The 23,267-nt window shown below is 27.9% G+C and overlaps 3 protein-coding genes across 14 annotated transcripts in view; 2 read left to right on the top strand and 1 right to left on the bottom strand.

Annotated features, from left to right (window-relative positions):
- The window catches only part of LOC145934631 (uncharacterized), a 139,155-nt gene extending 126,486 nt beyond the window's left edge, over positions 1 to 12,669 (bottom strand). For all 6 annotated transcript variants that reach the window (XM_083035211.1, XM_083035212.1, XM_083035210.1 and 3 more), the window contains exons 1-3: positions 12,301 to 12,669; positions 12,035 to 12,076; positions 209 to 310 (exon numbers count right to left, since the gene is read on the bottom strand). In XM_083035211.1, the coding sequence (XP_082891337.1) occupies positions 209 to 310; positions 12,035 to 12,076; positions 12,301 to 12,468 (312 nt within the window). In that variant the 5' untranslated portion in view covers positions 12,469 to 12,669. The remainder of the gene's footprint in view (positions 1 to 208; positions 311 to 12,034; positions 12,077 to 12,300) is intronic.
- LOC145934808 (cytochrome P450 6k1-like) lies at positions 4,393 to 8,415 on the top strand. Of its 6 annotated transcripts, none has more exons than XM_083035571.1 (6): positions 4,393 to 4,489; positions 4,852 to 5,415; positions 5,910 to 6,278; positions 6,483 to 6,667; positions 6,749 to 7,037; positions 7,142 to 8,415. In XM_083035571.1, the coding sequence occupies exons 2-6, from the start codon at positions 4,893 to 4,895 to the stop codon at positions 7,318 to 7,320; spliced, it is 1,545 nt and encodes a 514-aa protein (XP_082891697.1). In that variant the 5' UTR covers positions 4,393 to 4,489; positions 4,852 to 4,892; the 3' UTR covers positions 7,321 to 8,415. The 6 variants fall into 6 exon arrangements, with proteins under 6 accessions (XP_082891697.1, XP_082891698.1, XP_082891702.1 ...); XM_083035572.1 differs by having other exon boundaries at positions 4,444 to 4,507; XM_083035576.1 differs by having other exon boundaries at positions 4,487 to 4,537.
- LOC145934630 (cytochrome P450 6k1-like) lies at positions 10,191 to 19,801 on the top strand. 2 transcript variants are annotated; one of them, XM_083035207.1, is made up of 6 exons: positions 10,191 to 10,369; positions 15,476 to 16,008; positions 17,708 to 18,070; positions 18,288 to 18,472; positions 18,664 to 18,952; positions 19,445 to 19,801. In XM_083035207.1, exons 1-6 carry the CDS (start codon positions 10,206 to 10,208, stop codon positions 19,609 to 19,611), a joined length of 1,701 nt encoding a protein of 566 aa, XP_082891333.1. In that variant the 5' UTR covers positions 10,191 to 10,205; the 3' UTR covers positions 19,612 to 19,801. The 2 variants fall into 2 exon arrangements, with proteins under 2 accessions (XP_082891333.1, XP_082891334.1); XM_083035208.1 differs by lacking the exon at positions 10,191 to 10,369 and adding an exon at positions 11,552 to 11,684.
- The last annotated feature ends 3,466 nt before the right edge of the window (positions 19,802 to 23,267 follow it).

Here is a 23,267-nt window from a genome sequence, read left to right as displayed (position 1 = left end):
CCGACTGGGCGACTTGTTTTCGATCACCAGCGAAACCATCACTGGGAATTTCAATGCACGAGCAAGCATGTTTTATGGAAAAAATAGATGAATAGAAGGTGAACGCCTTTCGTGTATTTGACGCATCGCATCTGACACGAGATACACTCGTGCGAATAGAAATCGCTGACGACGTGCGATTATGTTTAACAGAGAATCACAGACTTACCAGCGGTGAGATCTCTTCGGACTCGTATTTGCACGGATAAGTAGCTGGCGAGATAAAAAGGCGCGAAACATTCTCGAAGGATGATGCCGCAATCTTTGGAACCTGGAAAATTGAACATTTGCGCATTAAAAATTGATAAGTTTGCAAAGAATTTTTATTCTGTTTAATTGAAAAAGATAAGAAAGCAGCAAAAGATCGATAGAATCGCTGTTTGATCTAAATTTTCCAAACAAGATGATAAAATCAATTTAAAATTAAATAATTGAGTTAAAATAAATTTACGTTAAAATAAAAAAAATATATTATAGAATTAAAAAAAAAGAGGAACAAAAAAAGAGGGAGAGATTATAAAATCATATTTACAGAAATTAGAAAAAATTATTATGATAGAAAAAGAAGACACTTGAAAAGATCCCTTGATATAATTTTTTAAATATAGTTTACTATATTTAAAATATAATAAATATTAAATTATATTAAATATATAACTATATTAAATATATAACTTTTTATAACTATATTAAATATATAACTTTTTATAACTATATTAAATATATAACTTTTTATAACTATATTAAATATATAACTTTTTATAAAACACAAAATGGAATTATAACAATATGAATGTGTGCCTAACAAATGTGTTTTAAATTCAAGATAAAACCGGATGTCGCATAATTAAAATCGAACCTCTCATTTTTATTCAGACTTCACAGATGTATATTTATCTTTCTATATCTATGTAAAATTATTTTTTAATATCAAAGTTGTGTAAAATATTGAACATCTAAAATACTTGATTTTTCTTGCCTTCCGCCAAATACTGTCAGATTCTTATAAATTATTATTAATCAGCTCATAATTTCGCAAAATGCAGCACTGTTCGTCGTCGTCGGTGGTATTTTCTGTCAATCATCGTACATCGCGCATCGACGTGCTGATTATCGTTTATTATATTGCAATCGGCATTACTTCCCACGTCATTAATTTATCTTCTGCCCTGAAATTAACTAGATGCGTGTCTAGCTTTTTCACGGTTTACACAACACGGCACATTACGTGCCATACATTAAGAGTTTACTTTGCTTGGTAACAAAGATTACAAATGGCTGCTACTATATTACATTTCTAATATGTGTACCCGAGTTTGTCCTCCTGCGGCTATGTGTCTATGCACAAGATGTCTCAAAACTATATCGCGTTTGCTTTTAGCTATTCCCTCCCGAGTTTGGAGTTGTTCCTTTCTTAGATAAAATCGTGGCTTTCCAACAAGAGCATATTCTTTTCATTTTTTATTTTTAAAAATTAAATTAATTTAATAATTAATTTTTTTATAATATTTAATAATATTGATATTATAATATTAATATATAATATATATATATATATTATATAATTTATATATATTATTAATATATAATATTAGTATTAATATAATATATTAATATTATAATTAATATATTAATGGATATATAATATATAGAATTGCAATGCACTGTCCTGTTTGGACAATCTGTTTTGCTTATTACTCGATGAACTATAATGAACTTAATGAACTTCAATATCAAGAATGAATTGTGTGATTGCGCGATTATTTCATAAGAAGCTAATTTTTTTAATAAAAAAAAAAATGTAAATGCGCGTACAAACTGTTTTGAATATCGAAAGCTATTAAATGTTATCAAGAAACCAGATTTATTCTTGGCATGAAGTTGAAGAAATAATTTCATGTTTTTCCTTGAGATAATTGCATAATTGCCACACTGTGTCCATTAGTCTAATGGAAAAATACGGCATTATCGAGACACCCCGTATATTAATTCGTGTGTGCCAGACTTACTTGCATGTCAGTCTGGAAAATGCAATCTCTCACGAATGGCAATTTAGCCAGTCACGTCAACATTTAAGCCGATGTGCTTTTCTTCGAGCTATCGTGAATTGAAACTTATTTCGTTTTTGGAAAGATACAAAAGAAACAGCATACAATGTACGCCGGAAACTTGTTGCAAGCGTTACGAGTGCATTCCGAAAAATCATTTCGATATTAAAGAAGGATCTAAGTTTTGTCCCTGAAAAATTTCCCCGAAAAAAATACAAATAATTATCTGCGACATATTCATCTCGAATTCGTACGCAATTTTACAAATTTTCCATGAGACATATGTGTCTTGACCGGACTTTGACGTGGACTTTCATAAATTATTATCAGACAATTATTGTAATCTATTGGTTTAATTCTATTGATACAATCCCATTTTTTTATATGCCGTAACCATAAGAATTTTTTCCTGTGAGTGTGATATAACCTTTCGCTATATTTATTGAATGAGGTCACATGATGGTTAAGAATGTCATACCAAATGTAGGATGGAATATTATTATTAAGAAATTGTGAATAATTCACAAGCTCCCTCTTAATTAACTCAATCAATCTATATAAGTCAAAGATTTCATCATGTACACTGAGAAAACATCCTGAGAAAAAAATCTATATAAGTCAAACATTATCATCATGTACACTGAGAAAACATCCTGTTGAATCAACAACATTTTTGTAGTTAAATTTTATTTTATTAATTCAATGATATTATTAATCTAATCAAATACGTATCAGTATTTACCAGCTAGACGGTGTTGCACAAATTAAGGACTGAAATGTTGGATATTGAAATCTTTGACTTATATAGATTGATTGAGTTAATTAAGAGGGAGCTTGTGAATTATTCAAAAATTGATCATAAATCAGCTTTTATTACAGCTGCAGTACGAAGGATAAAAGGAATAAATCTATTTGTAAGCAGTTAGAGTCGATAAAATAAAAATTGTTTTGAATAATTTATTACAACAGAGTATTTATCAAGAACGCAATAAGATAAATCAGCATATCATTACTGAAACTGCATAGTTGCGCAGAAAGATTAAATTGCAGATACTTATTAAGTATTCAATAATATTTACATGATAGAAGCGCTGAAACGACATAAATGTAAGTGTTTAATATTAATTTTTTAATGTCGATATTACAAACTATTAGACAATATGTATAGCGCATTCATCAACTTATCTAGACGATTGGGCAGGAAGGAAAAGAAATATAATCAAGAGATAATTTCACCAACACATTCTCGTTTGCCAACGAGGAATCTGAATAATTTTATCGATAGAATAAGTTCGAGTATTTAATCAACACACAAGGCCTTCCTCTCAATACTAGACGTTAACTAGTTTGAGTTTAGTCAAAGTTATTCTAATGTTAACTGTCCGATTGTAATAATTTTAACAATATGATACCAGCTTCCGTATTAACAGAATTTAACGTTCTTATACAAAGACATATCTTCGAATTATAAATGTTGTTGTATTGAAAAAGACTGAGTACAGTCGAAACGTTTACCCTTTAAATATATTATAATAACAATAATACTTTAACACCGAAAATTTGTAGCTCGTTTTAGTTGGCCTACTTATCCTCTTATTTAATGAATTTTTGAAATTTATACGAGCCTTATTTAATTAATTTATTTTTCGAATGTATTAATTATTACAAAAGTATTACTGACTCTTCCAATGTGACAATTAAATTTATTAAATTAAAACTCTATTTTTGATACTGCGCAGCATAAAATATTTCATATAAGAATGCTATAACAAATAAATTTTGAAGGATTGTATAAAATATTTTAAAAAATATAAAAAATGCATTGTTCTAAGAAAAACATCTAATGTCAACAAGATAAATAATGAGAACTTATTATCTTGTTAGTTCATTTCAATAGCAATTGTAAATCAAATTTCTTGCATTCATAAAAAAATACCGGAATGTTTCATAACACACATTTGTATTTCCTCACCAGATTTATAATGTATAAATATAAAAAAGGTTAATTACATTTATCTAGAATAATATACATATATAATAGCTCGGTACAAGATGTTCAGTCTGTCACGCTAGACAACTAAAGTTTGAATTACATTTAATTACATTAAAGGAGGTAGTTATTTCTTATTTCTTATTTTTGTTAGTAATTTCAAACAATTACTGCAAAAAATACTGATTAAGCAAAAACAAGACTAACATAAACATAAACAATTTCATAATGTTGTCATTAAAAGTTGCATGTATAAAATGAGTATTATTAAATGATAACGGTTCGTCAGTGATATCACATCACTCGGGGAGAAATAAAAAATCAAGTAATCTGCGAAGTGTATATATATAACGACGTAGTATGTCATTTCTTTAGTTTGTTCTGTCGACCGCGACCAGTGAAAATCGTAGCAGTTAGCATAATAACTTCGGTTTTTAAACATTTTCAACAATGAAAGCTAGTTGTTAAAAGAAAATTGGATAATGTTCTATTTTAAAAGATACTAAAATTGACCTGTGATTTTGTTTTAAGATTTTAGATTTTTAAGAACTGAAACTTATATATGTATACATTTTTATTGATAGATATTTATTGTTATGGCTGAAAACTAATATAGACTGTTTTTATTATAACTGTTTTGATAATATTGTTTCAAACTTTTGGAAAAAATTTTGTAAAAAAAAAACAAAAATTCGTGTTTAATAAATTGTTTTATCAAAAATTCTTTTACTCTGAAAAGCTATGACTTTAATCGATTCATCCTTTATTTTGTAGATAAAGAGAATAAATTGTTTCTTTAAACACAAGCTTTCAAAATGGCAGTCATTACGGCTTACTGGGGCCTGGACGGCATGATAGCTTTAACGACTCTCATCGTAGCCGCCTATCTTTACATGACTCGCCAATTCAACTACTGGAAAAAACGGGGTGTTTCGGAAATAAATCCACCGACGCCGTTCTTTGGCAATTTCACTGAATGCGCGTTGTTAAAGAAATCCCCTGGCTATCTCATGAAGGATTTTTACGATCAGGCGAAGGGGCTACCTTACATCGGCTTCTACGTATTAGACAAACCCTTCCTCTTGGTTCGCGATCGAGAAATCGTCAAGAATGTCTTAGTAAAGGATTTCAATTACTTTGCTGATCGATACGGCTCGCCTGATCCGAATGATCGTTTGGGTTACGCCAATCTCTTCTTCCTAAAAAATCCGGCCTGGAAGATATTACGAACAAAGTTGACCCCGATCTTTACGTCCGGCAAGTTGAAGAAAATGTTCGAGTTGATGCTTGAATGCGCTAAGAATCTAGACACGTATCTGGAATCTTTGAAGGTGGACGGTATGTTCGTAAAGATTTATCAAACATATAATGTCGAGACAATATACAATTTTACAATAAAAAAAAATTGCGATAAATAAATTTAAATTTCTCTATTTATTAAAAATGAGAAAAGTAAAAGTAATATAATAAAATATAAAATATTTCATATGCACAAGGTATTCGTACGTTTCTCAATTATCTTATAAATTTTTATCTTATAAAATAATATGATAAAATATAAAATATCTCGTATATGAAATATTCGTATTTCTCGATTTATGAATTTTAATATTATAACATTTTTATACAAAAAGTAAAAATTTAATCGATAATCTTAAATAATTTTTACACAATTTTACGTAATTTAATGCACCAGCATTATCTTATCTATATACATATATTTTTATAATGAAAAAAAATCTCATAATTTTTTAAATAAATTTACTTTTTTGTCGTATAAATATAAGTACAATATATGTAAAAGTCAATTCACAGAATGTGATTGCCGACAGATGCAAGAAAGGAGATAGACGTGAAAGACTTAACTGCCAAATTTGCCACGGACATGATCGGTTGCACCGCGTACGGACTCAATGTAAACTCGTTGAACAATCCGAACGCCGAATTCCGAAAGTACGGTAAAATGATCTTCGACTACGGCTATATTCGCGGTTTCGAGCTACTCGCGACGTTCTTCTTTCCGTATGTAGTTCGTTTGACCGGTATAAAGACGTTCGGCAAGGAATCTAGCACTTTCCTACGCAGAGTCTTCTGGGAAACGATCAATCAACGTATAGAGTCTGGCGTGAAGAGAAATGATCTTATAGATATTCTTATCGAACTGAAGAAAACTCACAGTGATCAGAATCTCGAAGGATTCAGTAAGCAGAATATACTATTATATATATATATATATATATATATATATATATATATATATATATAAAGATGATGACTTATAAAAAGAATGCTATTTCTTTACAAGAAATTCTTTACAAGAAGAATGCTAATTTCTTAACGAAATATCTTTAATTATATTTAAGCGAGCAATAGTCCAAAGGTTTAGAGAGTGAATTTAATTTTAGAATTTGACGGTGACGATTTAGTAGCACAAGCAATCATTTTTTTCACCGGCGGTTTTGAAACCTCTTCAACGACAATGGCCTTCACTTTATACGAACTCGCGGTACAACCAGAGATTCAAAATAAACTTAGGAAAGAAATTGTTGACGCCCTCAACGAAGCCAATGGCAACATCACATATGACATGGTACGTAAATGCGATATATATGATGAATATATATGGTATAATGATCATAATAATTACATATGTGATAATTTCTTGTGTCAGATATTGTCGCTACCATATCTGGACATGGTGGTATCCGAAATATTGAGGCTATATCCGTCATTACCTTTCTTGGATCGTGTGACAACGGAGACCTACAAGATGCCGAATTCCGATCTGGTACTCGAAAAGGGTACGCCGATTTATATATCAATGCTCGGCATGCACTCCGATCCGGAATACTTTCCCAACCCGGAGAAATTCGATCCGGAGAGATTCAACGAAGAGAACAAACGTAATATACCATCGTGCGTCTACTTCCCATTCGGGGAAGGTCCGCGCGCATGCATAGGTAAGGCAATCGATTTAATTATAAAATATAATCAATTAATTTTTCATTATCGACGTATTCCCTTTTTTTATAAAAAATTTTTGTTACCGTGATACTTCCCCTAGGTACTCGTTTGGGGTTATTGCAAACGAAACTTGGGATTATGAAAATTTTGAGCAAATTCGAAGTGACACCGTGCGAAAGGACTTTGATACCAATGGTAATTAATCCAAAAGCTACCACGACGACACCATTAAATGGCGGTCTGTATTTGAACATCCAAAATATTAATAGTGCTAATTAAAATTTGAGAAACGAGTCATTACTTTCAAGCCACAAGATGTAGACGATTCGACTAATACTCAGTATGATTTTCTTTATAATAAGAAAACGCGATGGATGCATCAAGCATAAGACTCGAGATATCAGAATCATATTTATTAGAGAATATAGGAATGTATTTAAAAATATAAAAGATGTAAATGTTATTTTCTTTAAATTGTAAGATTCGCCTTCATTAGCATGACCGAGAGGTGTCTCACTCATCAAAAATTTGTACATGTATTGCGAATTATCGAGAATTTTAAGTAATTCCATGTAATGCGCCGTATAATTCTAACAATAAGTAATGCGACGGAATGCGTAATGTAATTATGTTAATTCCTTTTTTTAAATAAAATACAATATTTAAATATTAGTACTGTTTAATTTAATAAGAAAAATGTAATGAGAATGATTATAAAAAGAAATGTTAAGAAAAATAAATTTATGAGATATTGTTGTAAATCATATAGTATCAATGTATTATGCAAAAAATTTGAAATTAATATTTTTTCAAAATTAATATTGCAAATATTTAGTTGGAACACCTAAATTAAAATATTATAGTATAATTAAGATATAACAGAAAGTTACGCATTCCCAATTATAAATTTTAAAAAATGTCTTATTTTAAACTTTGTGATTAAAAAATTTAGAAATTTTTAAAAATCAACTTAAAAAAACATTTTTAATAAAAATTTCTTTTATATAAACTTGAACGCACACAAATAACAAAATACAAATAAAATTAGATTAGATCTGAACAAATTAAATATGAAATATTAATGATTTCTTAAATTATATAATATTTAATAAAATATATATTAAAAAAACGTCACATAACAACATTATTTTTACTTTTTAAGACATTTTAATCTTGTCTGGGTATCTTGTTTTATTATTGTTTTATGCTTGTAAATCAATGCGAAGTAATGCGAAGTAATGCGTAATTCCAGAAAAAAATGTACATGTGTTGCGACAGTGAGACACCTCTCGATTTAAATATATGTATCTTAGTAAATAAATATATATCTTAATATCTGTTGTTAATCATAAAATAGAAAATATTTTTATAAAAGATTTTTTCAAATGTGCACGTCATTAATAAAAATATATTTCTTCCTTTAAACATCGATAAATATATGTATATATGTATGTATGTATATAATAGTAACATATATGTATATGTATATATATATACCTATATATATTTATATACATATATACAATGTATATATACAATGTATATATACAATGTATATATACAATGTATATATTTCTTACATCTACACAAAATTGCTAATTTTCAAAAATTCTCTTTTGAATCATTTAACAAATATGATATAAAAAGAGGACACACAAAATGCCTTTTATAAATCTCACAATTTCAAATGTATAAAATAATCCTTTCTGAAACCATTTTCTTGAAAAAAAAATTAAAACTTTATATATTTAAATATCTTCGAAACGATGAGAGATATAAAACAAGATTTTAAACACATGCATTCATAACAATGCATTTAAATTTTGCTAAAATTTTATATTTTTCAAAATATCCTTACTTTTGATATCATTTCTAAGAATTTTTAAATTTTTATAAAGACAAAATTAAAGTTTTTTTAAAGCCAAATATACAGAATCATGTTTAATAATATTATTTTTCAAACACACGTAGTTTTTAATTTAAACATAATTTTAATTTTTAATTTGCACCTATCGCATATCTTATCCGTTTGTTAGTAAATATTAAATATTTATAATTGCATATATACTTATAAAAATGATTTCTGATTAGATATTTGCAGAATATTGTTATCTTTATCATTATTTTTTTGTTAAACTTTTTTATTAGATTTTTAAAAAAATAGTTTTGTACTTTATATATAATTAAAAAAATATAATATATATAACACAGACATGTGTATTGATATGTTATCTGCACGTCAAATATGTTTCAAAATCTTACAATTAGTTCAAGGGAGCAAATGCGTTATCGCTATGATCATGTTGCGTAATTGTATCATGCGCAAAATGCGTTTTACAACTGCTATAAATTTAATTATTGTAATTATATATTATGTAATGTATACCTATTGATATTTACTACACTGAGAAAAAAATACTGTTGAATCAACAACGTCGATGTAGTTAAATTTTATTTTATTAATTCAATGATATTATTAATCTAATCAAATACATGTATTTGATTAGATCATTGAATTAATAAAATAAAATTTAATTACATCGACGTTGTTGATGTAGTTAAATTTCAATGATATTATTAATCTAATCAAATACGTGTATTTGTAGTTACATCATCAAATTTGTAGTTACATCATCAAATTTAACTACATCAACGTTGTTGATGTAGTTAAATTTCAATGATATTATTAATCTAATCAAATACGTGTATTTGATTAGATTAATAATATCATTGAAATTTAACTACATCAACAACGTCGATGTAGTTAAATTTTATTTTATTAATTCAATGATCTAATCAAATACATGTATTTGATTAGATTAATAATATCATTGAATTAATAAAATAAAATTTAACTACATCGACGTTGTTGATTTAACAGTATTTTTTTCTCAGTACAAACAAATAAAAAAGATTCTTTTTATAAGAAGAAGATTATAGGAGAAGATTTTATTAATTTCTTAAGATATACACATATCAATTTAATGATTTATTAAAATAATTTATTAGAAAAGATTTATTAGAAACTAGCTATTATTAAAAAAATATTATTAAATTCAGAACAACAGAAACTTAAAATCGACTTTTGTTCAAAGTACGTTTAGGTCTATTTACATATATCCGTGCCGTGTCTGTTCAGTTCCGTGATTTTCCGTCAGTATCAAATGAAAATAAATATCGTTCCTTTGTTTGTAAATGGACGTGTTTACACAAATCCGGCACAGTGTCGTATTCGGATCGTTCAGTTTCAGTTCAGTATCCGTACAGTGTTATTGGGTTTAATTGCCAACGATATTTTTGCTTTTTCACGGACGCGTTACGGCACTCAGTAAGTTGGTTGTGGATTATTTCATGCCAAGCAAATCGCTTTTTTTGAGTTATGGATTTGGATGCAAATAAAATATGTGCAAATAGACCTTTATTGTTGTACGAAATTTTCTCTCACGAAAAATTGGGCAAACCTAATTTGGATTGATAGAGAACATTTAAAAGTATAGGTATATAAGTACAAATATAGTTTGCTAATGTTTTCAGGTAAACAACTGGTAATAGTCATGCTATTTAATCTACTATTTGAGCAATTCTTTATAATTTCTCAAATCAGCAATTTATACAAACAATGTGTCATTTATATAATTACCAGTTGTAATAAGTGAGAAAGAACAGATAGCAAAGACATAATAAAAAATTAAACAGCGTTTTTTAATTTTTTTAGATATGTAATTATCAATATTTTGTAATTAAATTATATTAAAAAATTCAAAAAAAATTAATCGATTATTTAACATAAAGAAGAGACTTAGATAGAATAAAATTATACCGGTATTCGCCCTTTTGTCATTAATAAAAATAATTTAATTCAAAAAATTCTTTTTCCCTCATCAAAAGTGCTCTAACAAATTGTGTGGATTTAAAATTTTTCGAAGAATAAAAGAAGACCTGAAAAATATTAATAATGATGTTTTCTCTGTATTTGTATCAATATAATAATAATATATATTTTTTTTAAAAATATATTTTTTAAAAATTCGCCAGTCGTAAAGAATATAGAAGGAGGTTTGTAATGACGACCAAAAACTGGACTAAATTGAATTCATTTATTAGATAAAATTCATAACGTTTCGACCTTAGGTTTAGGTCATTATCAAATGTGAAAGTCAGATGTATTATTTACGGTGTCAAATGAAATGCCATTATATAAATGGTATATGCGATGTTAGGATAGTTAATAATAAATATGATACGTGTGTCTTATGACATGATTAATCAGTAACTATGTATGCATAGTTACTGATTAGTCATGTCATAAGACACACGTGTGTCCTACTGTCCTAACATCGCATATACCATCAATAAATCAAGAAAAAACCGAGATCTCCTTTTATCTCTCTGACAAGCGGATTTAATAACAGGATGTAATACAAATGGCTCGGAAATTGTTATTAAAAGTTTACGTGTATGAGCATTCTCTGTCGCGACATTATAAAATGATAATATCCGCAGGCATCCCGGGAAGGGAAAAAGGATCGAAACGCATAAATACAGTCGCCAAGATGACGCAGAAGTTTATTCTGTCATTGAAGCTTGTGATTGCGTGTTCGCATTGAAAAACATTTTTAGCGTTCTGTGTTATATATTCGACGGTGAGACTTAATTTTTGAAAAAAGAATTTATTATTATAGAGTATTGGGAAAGTGTTTTATTTTATAATATCACATAAAAAGTTGCAAAAAAGATATCAAAATCAGCATATAACTTCGTTTTTTTCGACCTCGAAAAAATAAAAATTTATATTCAACAATATTATATATTTATTGTTGAGAAAGCGTTAATTTGCTAATTAAATTTTAAAATAATATGTGTGTGAAGCTAGCGTATAATTTCGTGGAAGCTCATAAATAATTAAGAGTTCTGGCTTTATCTTCAATAGTAAAACTATTGAAAATACCCCCATTACCGCTATAGAAATGTTATAAAATAATTTCACACTCACCGATACGTGCAATAGCGGAGTTGTAGTACACAGCACATTGATCTGAAAACAAAATATTCAAATTATGTATATAAATGTGTGTGTGTGTGTGTGTGTGTGTGTGTGTGTGTGTGTGCGCGCGTGCGTGCGTGCGTGGGCGGAGGGAGGTGGGTACGTGCGTGTGTGTGCATGTGTGTGTGTGTGTGTACAGAGTGTTTTGAAAGTCTGGAAACGGTCGAATATCTCAAACAATGCAGTTTAGAAAAAAATATTTTTATTTTACATACCTCACAGTTGTCTCGATGTCGCCAGATGCCTCCCCGGGCCTCCTCCTCCTCTCTTGGTCCATGGTAGCACTCACGACACTCGCGAAAATACGAATAATTACGATCGCCCGACACTTTACACGGCACTCCCGACGCGACCCGTAAATCGCACGCGTATTTCGCGTACATTGCACAATAAGAAAAAACGATGCAAAAACTATAATAACACGAATTAACGTCCGTTCGACACTCGAGAATCTCATAGTCAAGCGCGCGCAGCTTATCAGCAATGCTACCTGTAACAAATAAAATACATGTATAAAGAGATACTTAAACAAATATAACAAAAATTATGTGCTTTTCCTAAAAAAAATGTTATTATAGATTTATTTTGCATATCTCACTTTTGCTTTATTAACATTTTTTGACAGAAATCAGCTGATTAAAGCGTTAATTTGCTAATTAATTTTTTAAATAATAATATGTTATAAAAATTAAAATAATATGTTTTAAATAAATATGTTATAATACTTTAAACTTGATTAATATTTTTGATAATTATTTGATAGCTGATTTTTGTTAAAAATATTAATCGAGAATAAGATATTATAACATATTATTTACAACATATTATTATTTTAATTTTTTAACATCTTATTATTTTAAAATTTAATTAGTAAATTAACGCTTTAATTAACTAATTTCTGTGAAAAATATTAATCGAGTTTAAACTTTATATTATTTTTTGTAAATATCATTTTTTTAAATATAAAATTACAGAATGGCGCGCGCGTTGTTCTAGTAACAAACTAAAAAAAAAATTAAAATTCTAAAAACACATACTTATTAAAAGTTACGAAAATTTAATAATAAAAATAATAATTAAAAAATTAAGACAAGAATGAAACATTTAGAAAGAATAATCACACTTCTACTAACGATATTTAGTTTAAGGAAAGTTTGTCAAGAAAAATTCGTTAAGAAAATTCGTCAACAACAGTCAGAAAAACAGCCTTCAAAAATTCCCGATACAAGTTAATTTAAGATATAAATGATCATTAAATGTACAAATTATAGATTTCTACTGAGTTAACTAAAAAAGCAAGCCAATTTTCTCTAATAAAGACAGAGATATAGTTGCTGAAATAAGCATATCAGTTTTTAATTTAAATTTAAATTAAACTTTTTGTAAGCATATCAGTTTTTTAGGAGAAGCATTTTATCGATTTTAATACATTTTTCAAACATTCAAGCATATGTAATCTGATTTAAATTTAAAAACAGAATTAAATGTTTAATAATTCATAAATATTTTATAATAACGCATTTTTACTTTGATATATATTTAATTGTGTTGTTTACAACACATCTAGATCTGTTTACGAATCAGAAGTTAACGAAACATCAAAACATCTAAGCGCAAAACAGTTATTAAACCTTGCATGTACAAGTGATTAATGATCCATTATACTAAAATAATAACAAAAAAATTTGCTGATGAAAAACAGAAGAGAGAGCAATGTATAAATGCAATTGCGTGTATGATACAAAGGTTCATTTTGTTTCTGCAAATCATGCGCTGTCACGTTCTGAATCATCATGTGCTGAAGTTTTGAAATATTTTATGTTTCTCTTTGCCAGTAATTATCTGTAATTTAATATTTTATGTAGGTGCAATTTTATTTTCAACGCTTAATTATTTTTAAAAAATAGTATCTTTTTTCAAGAAAATTTTAAGCACAAAAATTGGTTTCAAGAGAAACGTACGATACTGATCTTATAATTAATTTGTTGCATGATCCTTTTAAAGTTATTTAGATTTTTTAAATAAAAATTATTATACTATTTATCGCATATTCTTAAAGCTAACGTTGAAACGTTTTATTCTATATATTATTATTTATTAACTTAAACACAACATAAATTAATTGCATAACACAAAGTAATAATTAATTGAAAAGATAAATATATAATATTCTAATTATTGTTATACTAAAATTGAAATCTCAAATATTATTTGTGTATAAAGTGTAATAAAATAATCTTGAAAGGCCTTAACGAGACTATTTTATGTTTATAAAATTTATTAGATAAACATTATAAATCTACTATTTTATCTTATCTAATAAAATTTATGTAAACATAAATTAATCTCATTAAGGTTTTTCAAAATTATTTCATTACATTTTATTTATACGATAAGCTTAATTTAATCATTTACTCAATTATTTGTGGGGATTGTCAGAAATGCTTGCTGATAACAAATTATATAATACTTTTCTAAATTTTTGCGTAAGTTTCTTGCCATCTCCAATATTAATGAAAACATTATTTTATTAATTAAAGTATTAATTAAAACCGATTTAATGATAATATGAAATAGTTTTATGAAGATAATAGTAATATGAAGTAGTATTAATGAAATAAAATAGTTATCATTTTCTTGATATTAGATAAAGGTAACATTAATTATCATGTAGACTGCAACATTAATTATTAAGATTTATTAGACTTCATCCAATATGATTTTCTAATCGACATCTATTCGTTTTTTCAGACAATTCATATGATTGATAGATGATCATGTAAATTCATAATCGGAAAATAGTAAATAAAAAAATCTTTATTATAGTATTTCGTAAAGTGTCTCAATATTATATCTTTAAAAATATGCAATAAAAAGTGGGGCTTTCTATTTTAAAAAATTTAAGTAATCTTGAGATAACTGTTTATTTGTTTAATTATAAATTTGTTTACTTATAAATAATTTAAATCTCAAAAAGAGTTATTATATAATTGAATTTTAATTAACATATCTTTCGTTATATCTGCTTATCTCGAGATCGTCGTTATATTAATTTCGAATGTATGATGCTAATCTTAAGTTATCTAATCTTGTCTGATATATGATTTTCCGAAGACTATGATCAACATCTAGAAAGCATAATTGCGTCTTGTGCAATTGTTAAGTGACATTTGTCTAATTGTAAGATTGATGTGTGTACTTTCAGATTTATCGATCAAAATTCATTTTTCAAATCCGTTCTATCATTTTTTTTTAAACGCAGCCCCAATAATAAATTCAAAACTATATCGTAAATCAAGATTATAATATTATTTTATTCCGCAATATATAATCATTAAAATATAATATCGTCTACTTTTATATAAATGCAAGAAAAAATATTTTTTACAGATTATCTGAAATGACACTCATAACTGATTACTGGGGTTTGGATGGCATTATAGTTTTAACGACTCTCATGATATGCGCTTATCTCTACATGACACGCAAATTTAAATACTGGAAGAAAAAAGGCATCACGGAAATCATTCCGCCAACACCTTTCTTAGGCAATTTCACGGAATGCTTATTACTTAGAAAAGCACCGGCGTATTTTCTAAAGGAATTATACGAGCAAGGAAAAGGCTTACCTTACATCGGTTTTTACATTTTCGACAAGCCCTTCTTGCTGATTCGTGATCGAGAACTCGTCAAGAACATCTTAGTGAAGGATTTTAATAACTTCTCCGATCGATACAATACTGCGGATCCGAACGATCGTTTGGGTTGCAACAATCTCTTCTTTCTAAGGAATCCAACCTGGAAGCTAGTTAGAATGAAGTTGACGCCATTCTTCTCATCCGGCAAACTGAAAAAAATGTTCGAACTGATGTTACAATGTGGCCGAAATCTAGACGCGCATCTCGAATCGTTGAAACGAGAAGGTTAGTGTTGAATGATTTATATGTGTGAAATATAAAATTGCGAAGTATAAATTTGAAATTATAAAGAGTTGAGAAACATTAATATAATATGTTATACATATAAATAATTTATATATGTATATATATATATGTATGTGTGTGTGTGTGTGTATTTGCAATGCATGTATTGCATTACATATAAAACTGCAATGCATGCATAAATATGTATTAATTAATTATGCAATTCAATATTTAAATCTTTAACAGAAAATGCGAACAAAACATTTTCTATAAGAAGACTCTTTCGATCAAAATACCTGCGCGTAGATTCGCACGTCTCCGCATGTCCGCCATGTTGCACGTATTGCGCGAGACGCGCGAGACGCGCGAGACTTTGCAGTGTCGCCACCTGACGGCGAAACCTAACTTCACGAACCGAGCCCGGCGAAGCGTCTCGCCTAACGAGACCCAACGTCTCTCTCTCTGTCCTTTCCGTTAGACACGTTCATCCCATGTATCCACCACGGTGCACGTCTCGCATCAGACTGATCCCCACCACTGATTACAAGACTGCGCAGTGATGTCGCCAACTGACGGCGAAACCCAACTTCACTGCTAACAATAAGAATGCAGCCGAGAGTCGAGCAATCGAGCTCGAGCCGGCCGAGCCGCAGGTGGTCGTAGTATGTGCGCTCACTCAGCGCCGACTCGGCGATGTTCACCTCGCTTAATTCACAATCTCTTTTCTTTCCTCTTTATAAGTATCATACTAGAACCTGCTGCTTCCTGACTTTTAAAAATTGCAATATATATGTATATACATTTGCATATATACACAGAGTATCCTGCCAAAAGTGACCACCTTTTTTTATATCTTATATTATATTTTATATTATTTTATAATGTTTTTTATATTATATAACATATATATATATATATATATATATATATATATATATATACATATATTATATAATATATCTTTTTGAGTTTAAAATTCTCTGAACCATTTAATTATATATATAATCAATACTTATAATTAATATATAATTATATAATTTATATATATATATATATATATATATATACATATAATTAAATGGTTCAATCTGAACTATATTGTAAGCATGTGTTTGCTTACAAAAGCTATCTGTATTAACAAATGAAAAGATATCCATAATTTTTCTATGATAATGTGGATATAATAAAAGTTATAGCGCTGTGTTCACAACCACTATGCTCACTATGCTCAATTTTTTAAATATCAATAATGTACTGTTTTTATTTCTTCACAATTTTTTTTACTTTAATAATATATTGATTAAATTTATAAGCAGAAGATATATAATCGAACATTTCAATATTTTATTACAAAAGTAAACTGGTTCAATTAATTATAGAATTATTAAGATAGAATCTAAAGTTATTTAAAAAACTAAAAAATGCTTAAATACGTGTGAAGAATATACACAGTATTATTAAAAATAATTAATAAGTATATTATTAAATACTTATACTACTAAATTTTAATAAGTATTATTAAAAAAATGTAATTGCATTCAAATGTTGTAACGACAATTAGTAATTCTTGAAGGAAATAAGTTCAACTTTCAATTTTACACATGAGCGCAAAAAAAAGTTTTTAAATTTTATGAAAATATAACTTGTATAAAATACTTAGCTAGAATTGAATTAAATCAGCTAATAACATTGCTGACAGGTGAAACGATTGAAGTGAGAGAATTGGCTGCCAAATTTACCACAGACGTCATCGGCAGCACCGCTTTTGGACTCAATACGAATTCATTCAAGGATCCGGATGCTGAGTTTCGCAAATACGGCAAGATGATTTTTCAATACGACACCATCCGCGGCTTGGAGATGCTCGCGATATTTTTCTTTCCAACTTTAGTTCGTTTGACTCGTGTGAAAATGTTTGGCAAAGAACCCACCGCATTTTTGCGCAAAGTTTTTTGGGAAACACTTAATCATCGTATGGAATCGGGCATAAAAAGAAACGATCTCATCGATATTCTTCTCGAATTGAAGAAAAGTCACGGTGATCAGGATTACCACGGATTCGGTAAGCAAAACAACGATAAATGATAATTGTTATTTTTAAAATTTGTAGAGAAATTTTCTTAATTATAGAATATTTAACAAAAATAAATAGAGAGATAATTTATAATGACGTAGTAATTTTTAATGATATTATTGAACTAACCGATAGAGCAATAATTCCGATAATTGAAGTTAATTAAAAGGAGCCTTCAAAAGTCTACAAATGAATTGAATTTTAGAATTTGACGGGGATAATCTTGTGTCGCAAGCCGCCAGTTTCTTCAGCGCTGGTTTCGAAACCTCTTCGACGACAACGGCGTTCACATTGTACGAACTCGCATTGCAACCTGATTGCCAAAATACCCTGAGGAAAGAAATTGTCGAAGCTCTCGACCAGTCCGGTGGAAAAATTACATATGATATGGTACACGAATATTTATATATATATATATATAGTTGCTAAAAAATTAATATAATATAATAAAACGTCACGCAAGTATCGATATTGATAGCCAGAGCAATTCTCTTTCATTAGACTTTTCTATCTTTTATACTCTTGAGTAAATTTTAAGAGATTGATATGTAATGAGACAATTATAAATATTTTGTTACCAGATTATGTCGCTTCCGTATCTTGATATGGTGGTCTCCGAAATTCTGAGAATGTATCCACCGTTGGGGTACGTAAATCGTACGCCAAATGAGACTTATAAAGTGCCGAACTACGATCTCGTGATTGAAAAAGGTACACCGGTGTACATCCCGATGCTCGGTATACACTATGATCCAGAATACTTTCCCAATCCGGATAAATTCGATCCGGAGCGATTTAACGAGGAGAACAAACGTAATAGACCGCCATGCGTCTATTTTCCCTTCGGAGAAGGTCCACATGCGTGTATAGGTAAGGAAATCAATTTCAATTACAGTGATATTGATATACAGAGTGAATTAAATCGAGTAGGACACCCTGTATATATGCGAAATATTAAATTATGCAGGTATTTTAAGTATAGAGTATAGAGATTAATTATTTATTAGTTGATTAATGTATCACGTAGCTAATTTAAAAAATGTTTAAGAACATAAAATTTTTCTTTCATACAACAGAGGAACAGATTATTAAAATTGGAAATAAAAAAATCTGTAGGCTCTGAGACAAAAGATATAAATTATTTAATATTAATATCATTAAATACAACAATATTATTATATGTTTTATAATCCAATAAATTTTATAATTGTCAAATTTTAGCTTTAGTTGTAAAAATGTAAAATAACGCAACAAAATTACGAAATAATTTTTATTATAGGAATAACATAATTTTTATGTTTTACTTTTTCTTGTTTAGTAGAGTATCATATAGTTACACATATAATTTATGTATTTTTGCAGGCACTCGTTTAGGGCTTTTGCAAATAAAACTGGCGCTTTTGATAATTTTGAGTAAATACGAAGTGGCACCGTGCAAGGAAACTTTAATACCAATGATAATTGATCCGAGAGGTGCTATGACAGTGCCATTAAACGGCGTAATACATCTCAACTTCCGAAAAATTTAATCTAGCGTTCATACAGTAATGTATTTAATTTATTATTTTTAACGCGGATAGTAGTGCATCAGTTTCAAGGAAAAATTAATTTTCATTGAAATTGATTAGTTATCCATAACACAAATTTTCCTTGGTACCAAGGATGCTAATTGTAAGATAATAAAAATAACATAAATCTCAATTTTTAAATAAATTTCAATTCGAGGTGTTATTTTTAATAAACTCTTCTCCCTCCCTTCTTCCCTTTAAAGAAGCGTAAAGAAAAATATCGGGGCAAACTGAATCAAGAATCAAACCCGAGTGTTTCGCTTGTTAACAGCTTTTATTATTGAGCTAACGGATGCATAAGATTCTCATCTGCATACTAAAAATGGAATGATATATTCACAGCTACAGAAAAATCTGAATTTAGATTGTATGATTACTTTCTAAAACATGAATAATACGAGAATGATCAGAATCCGAATCAGAGAAAGTAAAAAACTAATATTTTATTTATTTAAACACGCAAATCAGGTTGTATATTTATGTTTAAAAACCGGCTTCACTTTATTGATTATGTAAAAATATTTTGTTCACAATTTTTAGAATATTTTTAAATATAATTATTAAAACTTATATTTTTATATGGAATATTATGGAATATTAAATATATAAATTGTAATAACAGAGTTTATAAATCGTAAATCTAAAATATATGGAATAATATATAAAAATATTATATATGTATATATATATATATATATATATATATATATGTATATTAAGGATCCGGACCGAAACAAAATTAGGGTTCGGTTTCGGTTACGGTTTAATAAAATATTTAATAACTGTTTGGGTTCCAGTTTCGGTTTTTTGATAAATAAGGGAAACCGAAACCGTTTAAATTACGATTTTTTCGGTTACGGTTCCGGGTTTTTAAATTTTTACTTTTTGTTTTTCTAATTAAATTAATTTCTAAATTTTATTACTTAAAAAAATTATTATTAATTTTTATGACATATAAATAAACAACACTTCATATTATACATGAAAATATATATAGTATGTTTTTCGTTATATATATATATATATATACATATATATATTATATATGTATATGTATATACACCGGACCGTTAAATTATTTTCGGTTTACGGTTCTTTTCGATATTTTTTTCTATTTTTGCGCAAATTACGGAAATGTCATGATAACTCGCGTATTATATGGATAATATACTATCCTCACAGCTATCGTTATTGCGATAATACATGTATTTCAGAACATTTTGAAAATAATTTATTTTTAATTGTACTGCACTTCAAGGAGGCAGTTATCTCATGACTATAAATAAAATAAAAACTAAGTAGGAAATTACTTTACATAGTGGATTACATTGAGTCATAATAATGTTAGATTATTGCATAAATTTCATTTATTGTATTAATAATTTATGCATATGTATATTTATAACATTTTAATGATAGCTTATTCTGATGTAACAAATGTAACAGATGCGGATGATAGTGCGTTTTAGTTTCAAGAAAAATTCATTTTTCATTGAAACTGATTAGTTTTGCCCAAAGCACAAATTTTTCTTGATATCAAGTAATTAAATATAAATTTCAATTCAAGATTTTATAAATCTCAACTCAAGATTTTATTAAATTATTAATAAATTACAGTATATTTAATAAATATAACAGACTTATTTAAATAAATATAAAATAATGATAGGACATTCAAATACACACACAAGCTTAAGTTAAGCATGCGTTACTTTTATTCAATAATTCTTAGAACACATTAATTTATTATTGTAAACAATCGCGCGCGCAAAATTATAAAAAAAATTATAAAAAAATTATAAAAAATATTTATATATATAAGAATAAAAATATATAAATTTAAAATAACAGTAAATATAATATACAGTTATTTAATGCGATAATTAAGAGTAGGTTCTATAGTTATATGTAGTAATTACGCACTGTTTGTATATAAGTTATAAAAGTACGGTAACTTATAAAATTCAATTTACATACGTTGGATTTGAATTTTCGTACATATCCATTATGATCGTGCCGGTTAGAACTCATATTGCTCTCTGCTTTTAAAACAAACAGTATGGTTTAATGGTTTTCTAGCAAGTGCGTATCGTATTGTTATTATCATGCAAAATTGTTTTTTGCCCGAGAAGCAATATTGATACATATGCGGTTTTGAAAGACTGTCCCGATTCGATAAATATATTTTAAAAAAGGATAGTTTATTGAAATTAGAAATAAGATTTAAAAGGCGAAAATCTAAGTATGAATCAATATAAATTTGATCTGCAAAGTTTAAAACTCTCGAACGAATCTGAAAGTCAGTCCCGGAATGTTGTGTCATACATTTCGCTTTTTTATAAACAAATTTTTTTTAAATGCTTATTTTTTTGTTACTTACTTTTCTATTTTTTACCCTTCTTTTTTTCTTCCTTTTCTGTCTGAATTTGCACTACTTTGTTTGATAGTTATTTAAATTGCCACAACTTTTTACCTGTGCAAACTGTAAATAAAAAAATTAATTTTTTTAAAACAAATAATTCTAATTTAAAATATATTATAGAATTTTTTTATACAGTTATATGGTAAAATGTGATGCAAGGGCAGCCATAATTGGACAGAATTTAATATGCCGTATCTTTTGATAAAACATGATAGTGAATACACCTCTTAAAAATAAAACAAAAAATATCAGCTACACACTTTATATATCGTAATTTTATTATGCGCAAAGTAAGAATATAGATAGATTAAGTAGTACGAGTCAACAATTTTTCACTATGGTCAGCCTTTTCGTCGCGCAATCACTTAATTAATAATATAAAATCATTAATGCCAATGAAAAACAATAAAAAAATTATACGCATTTATTATATCGTAAATTAATTATGCGCAAAGTAAAAATTTAGATAGATTAAGTAGTACGAGTCAACAATTTCGCACTACGGTTAGCCTTTTTGTAGCGCAATCATTTAATCATTAATATAAAATCATAAATGCGAGTCAAAAACAATAAAAAATTACACGCACTTTACACATCATAATTTTATTATGCGCAAAGTAAGAATGTAGATAGATTAAGTAGTACGAGTCAACCATTTCTCACTACGGTTAGCCTTTTCGTCGCGCATTCACTTAATCAATAACATAAAATTATAAATGCGAGTCAAAAACAATATAACACGCACTTTATATATCACTAGACAACACAAGCGCCATTTTATTTAAAGATTTTATTTAATTTAATTTGATTTTATTTTAAACAACTGTCAAAACTGTTAACCTTCGCGATGACAGCCGCTCGATGGTACATGGTACGAACATAACGCACAATAGCATTCGAGACAGCCAATCAACATCACGGAAAAGAGACAACAATCACTTCGAGACTTCCGACTATCGATATAACACGCCTTTTTTTAGAAAGGGAAGGAAAGTATTAATGAGCCAGCCCGGAAGGCAAACAAGTATTTGATTTTTGATCGATATTATTATCTCTTGTAGTTTTACACACACAACATTTTTTACTTTACAAATATTACTTTATAAAGATTATTTTTGAATCAGTAATTGCGATATAATTCGAATAAAATAAACTCTTATTTATTTTTTTTTTATATAAGTATATTTTTCTTTAA

This window comes from Prenolepis imparis, unplaced genomic scaffold (assembly GCF_030444845.1).
Source record: "Prenolepis imparis isolate NDT839.2.m4 unplaced genomic scaffold, iyPreImpa1.0 SCAF_4, whole genome shotgun sequence".
Taxonomy (NCBI): domain Eukaryota; kingdom Metazoa; phylum Arthropoda; class Insecta; order Hymenoptera; family Formicidae; genus Prenolepis; species Prenolepis imparis.
Note: the sequence above shows the minus strand (reverse complement) of the source record. Positions and strands in the feature narration are given on the sequence as shown.

What these genes read in the sequence shown, in the direction of transcription:
- LOC145934808 (XM_083035571.1), top strand. Translation starts at nt 4,893, where the DNA reads ATGGCAGTCATTACGGCTTACTGGGGCCTGGACGGCATGATAGCTTTA. An exon ending in GCAACATCACATATGACATG is followed by an intron (nt 6,668 to 6,748) that starts GTACGTAAATGC and finishes TTCTTGTGTCAG; the next exon opens with ATATTGTCGCTACCATATCT. An exon ending in AGGTCCGCGCGCATGCATAG is followed by an intron (nt 7,038 to 7,141) that starts GTAAGGCAATCG and finishes TACTTCCCCTAG; the next exon opens with GTACTCGTTTGGGGTTATTG.
- LOC145934630 (XM_083035207.1), top strand. Translation starts at nt 10,206, where the DNA reads ATGAAAATAAATATCGTTCCTTTGTTTGTAAATGGACGTGTTTACACA. An exon ending in GAAAAATTACATATGATATG is followed by an intron (nt 18,473 to 18,663) that starts GTACACGAATAT and finishes TTTTGTTACCAG; the next exon opens with ATTATGTCGCTTCCGTATCT. An exon ending in AGGTCCACATGCGTGTATAG is followed by an intron (nt 18,953 to 19,444) that starts GTAAGGAAATCA and finishes GTATTTTTGCAG; the next exon opens with GCACTCGTTTAGGGCTTTTG.